The 17,023-nt window shown below is 38.7% G+C and overlaps 1 protein-coding gene across 1 annotated transcript in view; it reads right to left on the reverse strand.

The window, feature by feature from the left end:
- The window catches only part of LOC126191224 (2',5'-phosphodiesterase 12), a 67,844-nt gene that overhangs the window by 25,904 nt on the left and 24,917 nt on the right, over positions 1-17,023 (reverse strand). Inside the window, exons 2-4 of the mRNA XM_049932026.1 lie at positions 14,998-15,137; positions 13,077-13,239; positions 60-192 (exon numbers count right to left, since the gene is read on the reverse strand). Of these exons, the coding sequence (XP_049787983.1) occupies positions 60-192; positions 13,077-13,239; positions 14,998-15,137 (436 nt within the window). The remainder of the gene's footprint in view (positions 1-59; positions 193-13,076; positions 13,240-14,997; positions 15,138-17,023) is intronic.

Genomic DNA, 17,023 nt, shown 5'->3' on the forward strand with positions numbered 1-17,023 from the left:
ACACTTCAACATAAAATCAAAATCCAGAAAAAGCAATAAAACAGGTGTGAGATTTTTACCTGCAATGAAGTTGTTCTTGCCTGTAGCCTAGTAATCAGAGGTTCATTTGTTCTAATTTTTTGCCACAAGTCCGAAAATAAAGGATTTTCAGGCAGTTCTTCAGAAAGAATCAAATTATGAGTATCTAATAACCTGTAAGGAGACAAAATGATAGCACAATGAATACTCATTATCTCTAGAATGGTTAACACTGAATGTTAACATTCAAAACTGTCTGTAAACAACACTAATAACTGATGGAGGCTCTGAGTGTTGTCCCCACTATTACTCTTCTAGATTAATGTGGCAAAATGTTATCATGCCAGACTCATGAATCTCACTTTTGTAAATCAAGTACAGCCTTTAATGAACTTGGCATTCTTACATTTTAACACCAGAATGTTTGCTGACTGATATTGATAACTACACAAGTTTATTTTTGAAAGAGAGTGTATATAAGCAGAACGAATTAATGCCAGTCATTCAATTGCAAATTACAGGTGTCAATACATGGGTAGATAAAGTAGAAAGAAATTTCAAAGAGAAAATAGCTAACTCTCATATTATAAGTGTAATTAGTTTGGAGGAACAATTTAGAGTAATTATAGATCGAAAGGTTACCGAGAGAATAACATTCGGAAACGTATCACCCATTCCTTCTTCTAAACTTAGTGATACCAGGAAGGGTATGGATGACCTGTGGAGAGAATTTAAGGTTATCCAAGATAAAGTAGAAAAAAGGGTAACTTCACCTAATGTTGTATTAACTAGTGAAGTGGTGACTGATTTGCAATGCGGAGCTAATTCAGGGTTATCTAGGCAATTTCCTAAATTTAAGCTGGACGGAGATGTACATATGACCCATTTCTTAAAAAGGTTTAACAAAGCTTTACCAAAAAAACTGGGAAGATTCCAAGAAGATTGAATTTGCTTTGGGGTATCTTCCAGGGGAAGCCTCAGAATAGGGAACAGTAAATACTGAGAATTTTTCCTCTTGGGGAGACTTTCAAAAGAAATTTAAAGAGAAGTACTGGTCGGCCAGTGCTCAAGAAAAGTTAATATCAGATCTATGGGAACCAAAATATTATAATAATACTTGGGGTACTATAAGGAAATATTTCAATTGGCATTTAACATGAGCAAAGTATTTAGATAAGCCAATGGAAGAAGAAGGATTAGTTCATATTTTAATTAGATGATTGCCAATCTATGCGAGAAAAGCCATCTTGTGTAGTGGTTGGAAAACGCTGTCTATTATTTCCCTCTTTTGATATTCACAAACTTCTATCTCCCTTCCTTATATCTGTGTTTACTAGAAACCTAAATCTTATCTTTAGATAAGAAGGCCAAACAATCAGAACTACTCTAACACACATCCACTTATACACAAATATACACTTCTACACAAACATTAAATAATATAAGACAAAGCCTGTCATGATGTAGGGGAAAATGTGTGTACATGTGGAAATATGTGCCCATATATAGGAAGCTATGACGGTTCTACATCAAATGTACATAAGAAGAGGTGCACATAAACAAAGAACAGTGACAGTTCTAAATAGAGATTAGAATAGGCACAATGAACTCAGGCGCACAGAGAGAGAAAAGCATATATGTTTATGGAACGAAAATGCTACATAACGAACAACTATAAATTAGTAATGAGGAATGGATAAATAAGAAAGAGGGATGAGCAAAGAAAGAAAACAAAAGTAGGAGAGGGATTAGTCATGTTGATCATTAAGAAACGTCAGTGTAATAAATACTCTGATGAATTCAAGGATAGTGGGACGTAAATAGTATATGTAGACATTGTTGTTGTTGTTGTTGTTGTGGTCTTCAGTCCTGAGACTGGTTTGATGCAGCTCTCCATGCTACTCTATCCTGTGCAAGCTTCTTCATCTCCCTGTATCTACTGCAACCTACATCCTTCTCAATCTGTTTAGTATATTCATCTCTTGGTCTCCCTCTACAATTTTTACCCTCTACGCTTCCCTCTAATACTAAATTGGTGATCTCTTGATGCCTCAGAACATGTCCTACCAACCGGTCCCTCCTTCTTGTCAAGTTGTGCCGCAAACTCCTCTTCTCCCAATTCTATTCAACACCTCCTGATTAGTTATGTGATCTACCCATCTAATCTTCAGCATTCTTCTGTAGCACCACATTTCGAAAGCTTCTATTCTCTTCTTGTCCAAACTATTTATCACACATGTTTCACTTCCATACATGGCTACACTCCATACAAATACTTTCAGAAACGATTTCCTGACACTTAAACCTATACTCGATGTTAACAAATTTCTCTTCTTCAGAAACGCTTTCCTTGCCATTGCCAGTCTACATTTTATATCCTCTCTACTTCGACCATCATTAGTTATTTTGCTCCCCAAATAGCAAAACTCGTTTACTACTTCAAGCAACCCATTTCCTAATCTAATTCCCTCAGCATCACCTGATTTAATTCGATTACATTCCATTATCCTCGTTTTGCTTTTGTTGATGTTCATCTTATATCCTCTTTTGAAGACACTGTCCATTCCGTTCAGCTGCTCTTCCAGGTCCTTTGCTGTCTCTGACAGAATTACAATGTTTTTATTGCTTCTCCATGGATTTTAATTCCTACTCCGAATTTTTCTTTTGTTTCCTTTACTGTTTGCTCAATATACTGATTGAATAACATCGGGGATAGACTACAACCCCGTCTCACTCCTTTACCGACCACTGCTTCCCATTCATGCCCCTTGACTCTTATAACTTCCATCTGGTTTCTGTACAAATTGTAAATAGCTTTTCGCTCCCTGTATTTTACCCCTGCCACCTTCAGAATATGAAAGAGAGTATTCCAATCAACATTGTCAAAAGCTTTTTTCTAAGTTCACAAATGCTAGAAACGTAGGCTTGCCTTGCCTTAATCTATTCTCTAAGATCAGTTGTATGGTCAGTATTGCCTCGCGTGTTCCAACATTTCGATGTAATTCAAACTGAGGTTCCCCAAGGTCGGCTTCTACCAGTTTTTCCATTCGTCTGGAAAGAATTCGTGTTAGTATTTTGCAGCTGTTGCTTATTAAACTGATAGATCGGTAATTTTCACATCTGGAATTGGAATTATTATATTCTTGTTGAAGTCTGAAGGTATTTCACCTGTCTCATACATCTTGCTCACCAGATAGTAGAGTTTTGTCAGGGCTGGCTCTCCCAAGGCTATCAGTAGTTCTAATGGAATGTTGTCTACTCCCAGGGCCTTGTTTCGACTTTGGTCTTTCAGTGCTCTGTCAAACTCTTCTCGCAGTATCATATTACCCATTTCATCTTCTTCTATCTCCTCTTCCATTTCCATAATATTGTCCTCAAGAACATCGCCCTTGTATAGAGCCTCTATATACTCCTTCCACCTTTCTGCTTTCCCTTCTTTGGTTAAAACTGGGTTTCCATCTGAGCTCTTGATATTCATACAAGTGGTTCTTTTTTCTGCAAAAGTCTCTTTAATTTTCCTGTAGGCAGTATCTATCTTACCCCTAGTGATATGCGCCCCTACATCCTTACATTTGTCCTCTAGCCAACCCTGCTTAGCCATTTTGCACTTCCTGTCGTTCTCATTTTTGAGATGTTTGTATTCCTTTTTGCCTGCTTCATTTACTGCATTTTTGTATTTTCTTCTTTCATCAATTAAATTCAATATCTCTTCTGTTACCCAAGAATTTCTATTAGCCCTCATCTTTTTACCTACTTGATCCTCTGCTTATTTCACTATTTCATCTGTCAAAGCTATCCATTCTTCTTCTACTGTATTTCTTTCCCCCATTCTTGTCAATCGTTACCTAATGCTCTCCCTGAAACTCTGTACAACCTCTGGTTCTTTCAATTTATCCAGGTCCCATCTCCTTAAATTCCCACCTTTTTGCAGTTTCTTCAGTTTTAATCTACAGTTCATAACCGATAGATTGTGGTCAGAGTCCACATCTGCCCCTGGAAATGTCTTACGATTTAAAACCTGGTTCCTAAATCTCTGTCTGACCATTACATAATCTATTTGAAACCTGTCAGTATCTCCAGGCTTCTTCCCTGTATACAACCTTCTTTTATCATTCTTGAACCAAGTATTAGCTACAATTAAGTTGTTCTCTGTGCAAAATTCTACCAGGCAGCTTCCTCTTTAATTTCTTAGCCCCAGTCAATATTCACCTACTATGTTTCCTTCTCTCCCTTTTCCTACTACCGAATTCCAGTCACCCACGACTATTAAATTTTCGTCACCCTTCACTATCTGAATAATTTATTTTATTTCATCATACATTTCTCCAGTTTCTTCGTCATCTGCAGAGCTAGTCGGCATATAAACTTGTAGTACTCTGGTAGGCATGGGCTTCGTGTCTATCTTGGCCACAATAATGCGTTCACTATGCTGTTTGTAGTAGCTTACCCGCATTCCTACTTTTTTATTCATTATTAAACCTACACCTGCATTACCCCTACTTGATTTTGTATTTATAATCCTGTATTCACCTGACCAGAAGTCAGGTTCATCCTGCCACTGAACTTCACTAATTCCCGCTATATATAACTTTAACCTATCCATTTCCCTTTTTAAATTTTCTAACCTACCTGCCCGATTAAGGGATCTGACATTCCATGCTCCGATCCGTTGAATGCCAGTTTTCTTTCTCCTGATAACGACGTCCTCTTAAGTAGTCCCCACCTGGAGATCCGAATGGTGGACTATTTTACCTCCAGAATATTTTACCCAAGAGGACGTCATGATCATTTAACCATACAGTAAAGCTGCATGCCCTCGGGAAAAATTACGGCTGTAGTTTCCCCTTGCTTTCAGCCGTTCGCAGTACCAGCACAGCAAGACCGTTTTGGTTAGTGTTACAAGGCCAGATCAGTCAATCATCCAGACTGTTGCCCCTGTAACTACTGAAAAGGCTGCTGCCACTCTTCAGGAACCACACGTTTGTCTGGCCTCTCAACAGATACCCCTCTGTTGTGGTTGCACCTACGGTACAGCTATCTGTATCTATCTGTATCGCTGAGGTACGCAAGCCTCCCCACCAACGCAAGGGGTGGTGGTGGGGGGTTGACATAGTATCTATTGAAAATATAGACGTTGATAAGTAGAGGAGGACTCTAGGGAGTAAATGATATATTAAAGAATGAATGTGAAGTTTAAGATACAAATCTATCTTTACCAGAAGATATTTAATGGTATACATATAAATGTATACTAGGCTAATGAACCATGAGGCCTACTCAGAAAGGGTAAGAGGGGGGGGGGGGGGGCGTACCTGGCATTCACTAATAAGGGTACCTCCCCATCGCACCCCCCTCAGATTTAGTTATAAGTTGGCCCAGTGAATAGGCCTTGAAAAACTGAACACAGATCAATCGAGAAAACAGGAAGAAGTTGTGTGGAACTATGAAAAAAATAAGCAAAATATACAAACTGAGTAGTCCATGTGCAAGATATACAACATCAAGGACAGTGTGAGTTAAGGAGCGCCGTGGTCCCGTGGTTAAAGTGAGCAGCTGCGGAACGAGAGGTCCTTGGTTCAAGTCTTCCCTCGAGTGAAAAGTTTAATTTTTTATATAATCAACTTTGCTCTCCAAAATTCCAGGACATGTTCAGATTTGCTTGGACATATGCAGGATTTGACGGTCTGCACACGGAACAATTTGGAAACGTTAAAAACATATGTTTTGACAGAGCACAGGGAAAACTGTGTGGCCGTGAAACTGTTGCATTCATTTGTTGCAGTTTATGTGACACTCTTATGTTTTCATCACTTTTTTGGGAGTGAATATCACATCCACAAGAAAACCTAAATCGGGCAAGGTAGAAGAATCTTTTTACCCATTCGCCAAGTGTACATGTTAGGTGGGACGACAACATATTCCTGTCGTGACGCACATGCCGTCACCAGTGTCATATAGAATATATCAGACGTGTTTTCCTGTGGAGGAATCGGTTGACCTATTACCTTGCGATCAAATGTTTTCGGTTCCCATTGGAGAGGCACATCCTTTCGTCTACTAATCGCATGGTTTTGCGGTGCGGTCGCAAAACACAGACACTAAACTTATTATAGTGAACAGAGATGTCAATGAACAAACGGACAGATCATAATTTTTCGAAAATAAAGGCAGTAAATTTTCCAATTTTTCACTCGGGGGAAGACTTGAACCGAGGACCTCTCATTCCGCAGCTGCTCACGCTAACCAGGGGACCACGACGCTCCTGAGCTCGCGCTATTCTTGATGTTGCCTATGCTGCACATGGACTACTCAGTTTGTATATTTTGCTTATTTTTTTCATAGTTCCACAAAACTTCTTCCTGTTTTCTCAATTGATCTGTGTTCAGTTTTTCAAGGCCTATCCACTGTGCCAACTTATAACTAAATCTGAGGGGGGGGGGGGGGGGGGGTGATGGGGAGGTTCCCTTGTAAGTATAAAGTGCAGGCGTACCTGGCATCCACTAAGTATAAAGGGCACGCGTACCTACGTGGAGATGGGACGATCTGTGGCCTCAACAATTGGGATGTTTTATAAGGGGCATACCTACCAGAATGGAAAGAGGAAGTGCTCTCATAAGGTCAATCCACAAGCAATAAATAGGTGCTGATCCTAGGAGAAGGGGACAGTATCGTGACAGTCACAAATTTTATACGGATTATTCTGGGAAGTGTGAATTCTATGGACAACTAGCATTATTATGTTTCATGGAAATAAATGAGTGTCAAAAGAACACTTTCATTTCATCCAGAGTTCCTCCAAGCTACAAATAATGAAAATAGTACATACTAGGAAAAAAAGGTAGTACAAAAGATATGAATAGAAAATAGATTACTCATGTGTCATAAAGGAAATAAAGAAAAGAAAGGGTGTCCTCACAATTGCTAAATATTAGTAATGCTGACTAAAACCACGAGTAAATGCTCATGTCTTAATAACAAAGTAAAATAAGACAATAGTAGAGAAACAATAAGCAAAAGATTTTTCAAGAGAGAACAGAGAATTGTTATTGAAAGGAAAGATATGTATATAAACATATGTAAGAAATGTATACTGTTAAGATATGAAATTTTATTACGACTGATATTATTTCCATAATGATTATGTATAAAAATATTGCGTGTTCGATCTGGGGGCAGGGGGTATGTGTAATGATTTGAGAATTTCTGTGTAAATTCTAGAACCACTCAGCCTGCTACCTTCTTGAACACACGATATTCTGGATACGAGTGTGGGATGGTAGAATCCTACCTACTGCATGTCACATGTTTGTGTGTGCAGGTTTAAAATCAGTCGCGGGAAGAAAGTAGACGTGGCAGACGAACGGCACTGACAAGTACCTGTCGAACAATCCACAGATGTTTTAGTAAGTATGTGAGGAAGAACCACGGAGTTTATATGCAGCTCTGTGCTTATTGGGTCATTGACTATTGTTGTTAAAACAAAAACAGATGAAAAAGAACTCTTTAATTTAATTTGTTTCTGACGTTCGATTGTATGAGGGATTTACCGGAAGTTACATATTTATGTTGAAAGTGAGAGTTTTATTGTGTATGGAAGTCAAATACATCATTAATTGATGAAAAGCAATGTTTGTATGTCTACTTATTTCATAAGTACAAAGAGTTAAAAAATTCCTGTACCTAGCGTTATTCGACGGAGAAGAAGTTGAGAGGGTTTCCAGCAGCCAGCTATCCAGTAAAGAAGAGTGGCTGCAAATTCCAGGTACGTCACCTCGTAAATAAGTGAAAGGTGGTTTGGGGGAATAAACCAAAATGACCCAGATCCACACTCACACTTTAAGTCAGAAATGTTAGAGTGTCTACAACTCAGCACTTCCTCTGTTGGTTAATAGCAATCTATCCTTTTCATAATATTGTTGAGCACAATGGGGTGGTCGTAAACAGTCTGAAAAGCTTGTAAAGGTAGGTTGTGCTGAGAAATAATTGTTAAGAAATAAATTCTGTATGTAGTGCTGTTGGAGTTATCATCTTAGAAATCAACTAACCAGGCCATTGCACATGCAAATTCAAATTCAAGCACTCCATCAGATACAATTAGTGTCAGTTGTTCTCATAGCATAGGTGATAGCGTCTGAGATTACTCAGCCTTCGGCGCAGTTTTAATCCTTACTACCATCCCACATCCAATTTTTGTATTGCACTTTTGTTCGGTTTTAGGAAACTGAACGGAGAACACGTTTGCTTGGCCACAGAGTCTCTGCTGGGTCGCTTGAATTTGAGCATGCAACAGCCTGATTGACTAACTTCAATGCTAGTTAACTCAGAAATAGCGGTACAACCTACCCTGTAACACCCATGCAAGCTTCTCAGACTGTTTCTGATCACCCTGTACACAGGGTAACAAAAATTTACAGCACACATTGCACGACACATTCCTCACATGCAGATGAAGAAATAATTTTATATGAATGTGTGTCTGGAAATGCTTTGTTTCCACGTTACAACTCATTTTCTCCAACTTGATCGTGGGAAACACACAAGAACAGAATGTTAGAATCATGGGGAACATGCACTCTTCGTGACACCTGGTTATGTTGTGAATCACCACTGTTTTGTCCTACATGTCCCTGTTGCCATGCGACATACATCAGTGCTTGTTTACAGGTAAAATCAATTCTTCCAGTAATCAGTATGACCATTGCAAGCACACGGATTACTACGCAGAGTTAATCACACACTTGGCTCGTGCAATGGCAGTGCACATAAATGCAAAAGTGGCAGATGCCCATTTGATGTATGGATTAGCTGATGGCAATGGTGCTCACACTCAGCATTTCTACCAGGATAGATGTCCAGGATGAAGGTGCCCCAACAGACAAATGATTGAAGTTATTGACCATCAACTTGGGTACATGGGGCATTTAAACCTGATACTCACACCTGGGGCGGCCTAGAAGTATGAGGACACTGCAATGGGAGACTGCAATTCTTCATGCAGTTGACAATGACTCTAGTGTCAGTATAAGTCACATAGCTGCAACACTGAATGTTGACGACAAGACTGACTGGCGAGTGTTACACGAGAACCAGATGTATCCATACCATACTCTTCTGCAAATGGTTTAATCAACCAACAAAGTGTCAACCATAATTTTAATGCAATGGTGTTGTTCAAAGATGAGACATAGTTTTAATGAGATCAGATCGTAAATTTTCAGAATGGGCATGTATGAGCAAAGTTATCATAATTTTGTAGAGAATGTTCTACCTGACCTGTTAGCAGATGTACCTTTAGCTGTGCAACAAAACACATACTTGATGCACAGTGGAGCACCTCCTCATTTTAGTGTTAATGTCCGTTGGTTTCTAAATAACAGTTTTGGTGATGGATGGATAGGTAAACTGCTTGGTCTCCACGCTCTCTGGACCTAGCCTCATTGGAATTTTATTTGTGGGGGCATTTGAAAGCTCTCGTGTATGGAATCCCAGTACAAGATGTTCAGAGTCTCCGTGCCTATATAATGCAGGGCTGCAAAACCATACACAATACTTCAGGGATACATCAGCGCATCTGAGTTTCGCTACGACGGGGGGCTGATGCATGTATCAATGCCCAAGAAGGGCATATTGAACATCTCCTGCGAGAAAAAGTTATGTGGTATGCTGGTACATTTTGTTTGTGTGTTTTTCCCATGATTAATGAGATGGAGAAAATTATTTGTTACATAGAAACAAAGCATTTCCAGACTCATGTTCACATAACATAATTTGTTCATCTACCTATATATTTATATTATTATCTACATGTGAGGAATGTACCTTGCAATTTGTACCGTACCTTTTTGTTACACCCAGTATAGTTTTAGTTAGTTTAGTTTTAGTTATGTCATGTGCCATAGATCATTTTCCCGATAATTTTATCGATATGATGTGGAACAAGTCAGATTACAAGATATGTATACACACATGAATAGTGTTAATATTAATATTACTGATATTTTTAGTTCTACAAATGCAACTACATTTAGAGGTACTTTTTTTTTTTACCAGTTCTGAAACAGAAATTCATCCATGGAATAGAAGTAGTTGTCCAAAAGGTATGATTTTAAGCTAGATTAAGATATTAACATATCATTTAAAGGGGAACACTGCAACATAAATCTATGTCTGTGAATAACTGAAAAATACATGGCACTGGACAACTTTCATGGAACCCTACATAAAGGCTTCTTCCCGTTTCATTTCCAGGTTGGGAACAGACAGAAATAATGCTTGTATGTCTCTGTGTGCGCATACCTGCACAATTAAGCCTCAACTGATATGTAATAGGTCCTCCAGCACATCTACATTAATGAGTGTTTCATTTTAATGAATATTTTCCCCCAGAGTGTTTTAAGGTTTTTCTTCTGCAAGATAAGGTCCCACATGCTTAAGATCCAAACAATGAAGACCCTGTAAAGTTCCACTGTTGCTGAAAAATATAGGACTGGTAGTGCTGACCACTCCATGGCTTAGGAATTTTGTGTTCACTACAGATGCTTGTTATAGCTGGGTGCACGTAAAAGGCAGCAGCATGATATATTCTGCACAGCAGAAGACAGAATATCTTGCAGAGTTGCCAGTGTACTTCCTATTTCTGTCCCACACCTCACAATCCACCATTGCCTGCCTAGGTAACTATAAGGGTCACTCCAAAATAAATGCACACTATTTTTTTTTTTAATCCATCTTTTATTCTACATGCTTGAAAGTTTTACAGTGTGTAGATACATCCTTTAGGAACAATATTTTCATTTCTCTGCATAATTTCCATCCCTCTCAACTGCCTTACGCCATCTTGGAAACAGCGCCTGTATACCCGCACGGTAAAATTCTGGACCAACCTGTTGGAGCCACTGTTTGACAACGTGCACAAGGGAGTCATTATCTTCAAACCTTGTTCCACGAAGAGAGTCTTTCACTTTCCCAATGAGATGATAGTCACATAGAGCCAGGTCAGTACTGTAAGGTGAGTGTTTCAGTGTTGTCCATCAGAGTTTTGTGATTGCTTCCATGGTTTTTTGACTGACATGTGGCCACGCATTAACGTACAACAGCAAAACATCCTGCTTTTGCCGATGTGGTCGAACACGACTCAGTCGAGCTTGAAGTTTCTTCAGTGTTGCCACATATGGTGGTTCCACTTGGCATGATGTCCACAAGCAAGAGTCCTTCGGAATCGAAAAACAAAGTGGCCATAACTTTTCCAGCAGAAGGTGTGGTTTTGAATTTTTTTTTTTTTTTTCCCCCTTGGGTGAATTTGCATGATGCCACTCCATTGATTTCCTCTTCGTCTCTGGTGAAAAATGATGGAGTCATGTTTCATCACCTGTCACAATTCGTCCAAGAAATTCATCTCCACCATTCTCGTACTGTTCCAAAAGTTCGCTGCATACTGTTTTTCTTGTTTCTTTGTGAGCCACTGTCAACATCCTGGGAACCCACCTGGCACAAACATTTTTTTAACACCAACACTTTCGGTATTCTGCAAACACTCCCTTCCCCTATCCCAACATATCGTGACAATTCGTTCACTGTGATGCGTCTGTCAGCAGTCACCAATTCATTAACTCTCTGCACATTGTCTGGAGTGTGTACAGTACACGGCCTGCCACTGCAAGGGCAACCCTCAATATTGCCGTGCCTGCTTTCATCACGTAACCTGCTTGCCCACCGACTAACTGTACTGCGATCGACAGCAGCATCTCCATACACCTTTTCTCAACCTCTTGTGGATGCTTCCCACTGTTTCGTTTTCACAGCACAGGAATTCTATGACAGCCTGTTGCTTCTGACGAACGTCAAGTGTAGCAGCCATCTTAAAGATATGCTGTGACGGTGCCACTCACGGGAACAGGTTGAACTAAGTTTGAAAACAAGCGGGAAGGATGTATCTACACACTGTAAAACTTTCACACATGCAGAATGAAAACTGTTTTCTTACAAAAATAGTGTGCATTTCTTTTGGAGTGACCCTCGTAGCAATACACGGGTGAGCGCTACAATCAGCCACTGTTTCTGCTTAGGAGAATTTATAAGCTCAGAAAACTGTCACAAGCACTTCTTAATGTAATATTTGTCATGTATGTTCTATATCACCTGTAGTGAACATTATAATGGCTATATAACCTCACAATACCTAAAATAACATGAAAATCGATTCTAAACGTGTTGCACGCACTCCGATGCACAGGCTACAAACAGACATGGCGGAATGACACTACTGGTTGAAGTGTCACGAGGTACACTGCTCCTTGCCACTGCACACATGTGTGCACTGTTTTAAGGCTGGTCATGATACTCTAGTTACCTAAGACTTGGCACCACCTACAGTGAACATGTAACCTACGGAATGTTGCTTCTGTGTAAGTTAAGGAAAGCAAACAAATAATTCCTAGCGTTTTCATTCAATATGAATGGAATGAGATATTACATAACAAAATCATGTTAATCAGCAGCCAAACAGGGAATGAACTGAGGTGTAATGTTAAATGGGCAAAATCAAGATCAAACCAAAAATTTAGTCAATACAGATGCATCCACATGGATCGTGAAGCTACTGTCAATCTAATGATATGTGGTCAGTTTCAAGTGCAATTTGTTGTGTAACTATGTTAGTAAGAACTTTGAATGTTAAACAAGAAGATAAATTCACCTAATAAGTGAAACAGTAGTGGTATTTTTGAACTATGAAAATCAAATAACTGTGCATATAATCACTTTAAACATGAGAAATACTATTTCTAGTTTTATGAACTATGCATTCCTCTTTCCAGGAGGAAGGAGGGTTTCACTGCAGAATGTTGAAAATAGAGAGAAGGTTACCTAGACCAAGTTAAATACTGGTCAACATGTCAATATGTCTCCCTGCAATTTTAACCATTTTTCTGTTTGATGCAGAGAACAGTATTTACAAGATATAAAATACTTTCTATATACACAATAAAACATTACTACCTCTAAAGATGTTGACGATCTTTAATATTAGCTATGAAATCACGAATTAAATGAAGACTTACTTGTATTTGGAAGAATGGAAGAAGCATGCAAGACCTTCAGACACGGTTTTTCCTTTTTTCTCAAACACCCCATCATATCCTTCAGAAGAAAGAACTGGGAGAAGGTCATAATTGAAGACCTTCGAATCAACCTCCTGAAGGCAGATTAAATCTGCATTATAACCTTCAACCCAAAACAAATATACGTTAATTGAATAAATTACTCAAAGCTTGAAAAAACAACAATGCATAAACAACATTATTCATTCTGGCATTCTGAATGCACGTTCCAGTGATTCTATCATGAGGGAAAATCTTGGGGATGAAGAGTAAGTAAAGGCACACGTTACAATAGAGATGCACCTATGGCCAACTGTTTCTGTGAACTATCTGACTTTACTGACAGGTAACTTAATGGCATTCATCAAGGGTGCAAGTCGTGCTATGTTCAAACATATAAAGCTTAAAAAGTTATCTTTGTCCCTTGTGGCTGAACAAGTTGTCCAGCACAACAATGGATCCATTTATATTCCCTCCCATCACCCACCCATGGTTCTCAAAACTGAACAGGAGTTTATTGCACACCAGAATGTCTTAAAAACCCCACAAGCCCAGGTCTGTATCTCTCACACATCTGTGTTCTAGACCTGGCCTCTTCAACTCTATTGTTTCTTTCCCTTACCGCATTCTGCAATACACTTTGTAAGTAAGAAATATACATTTAGACAATCAGAACGTACCGTAACTACTTACAGCTTAAAGTTATAGTACTGAAAACTGGGAAATTAAATAGAAAGACGACTACAACAAAATATCTTGTTGACGACAAAATCATCAGAGGTGGAGCAAAGGCTCAGATAGGGTAAAGATAGAAAAGGAAATCAGTTGTGTCTTTTAAGTAACCATCCAGGAATTTGCGTTAAGTGATTTAGGGAAACCACAGAAGACTTACATCTTAATGGCTGAACAGCAATTTGAGCTGCTATCCTCCAGAATGCAAGTCTAACATCTTAATAAAATTCCACTTCACTCGACAGAAAATAAATAGTTCTGTGTGCAGTTGTGTATATATTCATAATAAACTGAGACAAAAAGTTTGTGTCACAAAACGAATGTGTTCAAATATAAACTTCATTTATTTAGTGGCACACTTTCATATCCACAGCCATATTAGAAATTTATATATAATAAAACTCCTGATACGAGTCTGCAATAAGTGAATTTTTACGAACAATAGTATTCAGATTACATGACATACTTTCATTTTTTTTGATGCTTCACCTATTTCCATAAAAGGGTTGGAACTTACAACTCGTAAAACAAAATTTGGTTTCAGTAACAATAAAATCTATTTTTAAGCTAAGTGCCAAGTGCTAACTGTTGCCATCCCACTTAGGCGTAGTTTATATAATAACTGAGCTTTGTATTACAAGGTTTAATTTTTGTTCTGATGATGGCAGTAGCCATAATAAATGAAAATATATTAGACAATCTAGATAGCATTTTTAATTTGGGGAAGGGGGTGAGGTAATGGTTACTCAGCATTTTTTTTAACCACCAGTCTGTAGCTCAACCTCCTAGGTTAAATCCCAACCAATCCACAAAGGTACATGAAATCAGGGAATATGCCACAGTTCATAATAATCCAGAGGGTGGATAGAAACATTAAACTTCATGCCCCCTCCAGGTACCCTTTGGAAGAGGTAAGGGCATATCCCAGCACTGAGTTACATCCTCGTTCTTCCTTCCATTCCACACTCATGCACTTCACCACGGACACAATACAAACCCCATACAGAGTAGTTCAAACTCGTTGACACCTCATAGCAAATATGAAATTTATTCAGTCTGTTTTCAGTACAACGTCCAAGTTAAGCATTTTGCAGAAGTAAACTTGCTACGTGAAATCAATCAGTAAATATAAAGTTAATTAAGGTCTTACCTAGAATCTCTTTCACAAACAGTTGTTTTCTGTAGTCCACATTCAATGCATATGGCGGACAGTAGGGAAACAGCTGCAGCCGAGCCGTGTCAGAATCAGCGTACAAGTCAGCGAGAATGTTGTAGGACACGACTCTAAAACTGCAACAAAAAACAACATATATTCAGAAATATATTTATATTATTATCTATTTTTTTGAAACTGGGTAATTTACATTTTTATGTTATTGACCTCAGGCCTCCCCTCTCCCTCACACACACACACACACACACACACACACACACACACACACACACACACACAGAGAGAGAGAGAGAGAGAGAGAGAGAGAGAGAGAACTCCCCCTCTCCCACTTCTTACGTCTCCATCTACATCTACACTCTGCAAGCCACCTTCCTTATGGTGTGTGGTGGACTGCCCCTTCCCTCATTTCCATTTCCATTCGTGAATGTTTCAGAGAAACAATGATTGTTGGTAAGCCTCTGCATGTGCTCAAATCTCTCTAAATTTACCACCTAAGTCTTTTGCGAGGTTTATGTACAAGCAAGCAATATTCTAGTTGCCTTTTCTAAAAATGTACACTCTCAGAATATTAACAGTAAACCACACCATGATGATTAACACTTCTCTTGCAAACTCGCTATTGGAGTTGGCCGAGCATTACTGTGGTGCTTTTGTGCTTACTAAATGAATCTGTGACAAAATGCGAGCCCTTCTTTGGATCTTCTCTATTTCCTATATCAGTCATATTTGGTATGGATGACAGACTGATGAGAAATATTCAATTATAGGTCAAACAAGGGTTTTATGAGCCATCTTCTGTATCAGTTGACTACACTTTCTGAGGGTTCTTCCAATTAATCTCAGTACTGCATCTGCCTTACCAGCGATTAGCTTCATATTCTCATTCTACTTTAAATTACACTGTATGCGTACTTCTTAGATGTTTTATGCAAACAACTGCTTTCAGTGATTGTTCTGCAATCATGTAATCACACAATAGTGGGTCTTTCTGCCTATTTATACACAACTCATAACATTTGTTTATGTTAAGGGTCAAGTGCCAATCAGTGCACAAAGTGACAATCTTCTGCAAATCTTCCTGCATTATGCTAAAAATTTCTAACATTATGACTTCTCTGTATATATCAGCATCATCCGCAAAAAGGCTCATGGAACTTCTAATGCTATTCACTATCGACTAGATAATACATGTGCTACAGGGGGAGAGCATGTAGATCTTGATTAAAGAACCAGAATAAAACTTTTTGAGTTGGTTCATCAAACAAACTTTACTTTTGTTCTCCAAGTTAATTACAAATTGACTGCTGTATAACACTGAAGTTGTAATGTACCTCTTGGGAAAATCTGTACGTATACCGTGAAAAGTAATGGTCCTGTAACATTCTTTTGGGGTAAGCCAGAAGTTAGTTTAGGGTCTGAAGACTTATCTACATTGAGAATGACATGTTATTTTCTATTTGCTAAAACTCTTCAATCCAATCACATAGCCGGTCTGATATTCTGTAGGTTCATGTTTTGTTCATTAGGTGGCATGTGGAACTGTATCAAACAGCTTCTAGATGTAAAGAGAGATGGCATCAACCTTGGCATCAGTATCTACTGCCTTGTGGGTCTTGTTGACAAACAAAGCTGGATTTCAACTGTATCAACAGTATACCATCAAGTCCAGGAACAATTCTCTGTTGATCAATTCCAATTAGTTTTCCATCACATGGTCATTTAATTCTACATCTGTCATTTTGACAATCATGCAATGATTTAAATGAGGAACCACAGTATGATCTTTCTCAGTGAAACTCATTTTGCAAAATACAGTTAGTACTTCCGCTTTCTCTCTATCATCCTCCAGTTCAGTACCATTTTGTTTGTTTTGTTTTGTTTTTGGGCGCAAAAACAACTAGGGTCATACGTGCCCACAACAGAACTGTAGAACACGAAGACAAAAAAAGGAGTTAAAAACGACTACATGTTATGCCCAATCGACGGAAAGAAAGACAGCTAA

This window comes from Schistocerca cancellata, chromosome 6 (genome assembly GCF_023864275.1).
Source record: "Schistocerca cancellata isolate TAMUIC-IGC-003103 chromosome 6, iqSchCanc2.1, whole genome shotgun sequence".
Lineage (NCBI taxonomy): Eukaryota > Metazoa > Arthropoda > Insecta > Orthoptera > Acrididae > Schistocerca > Schistocerca cancellata.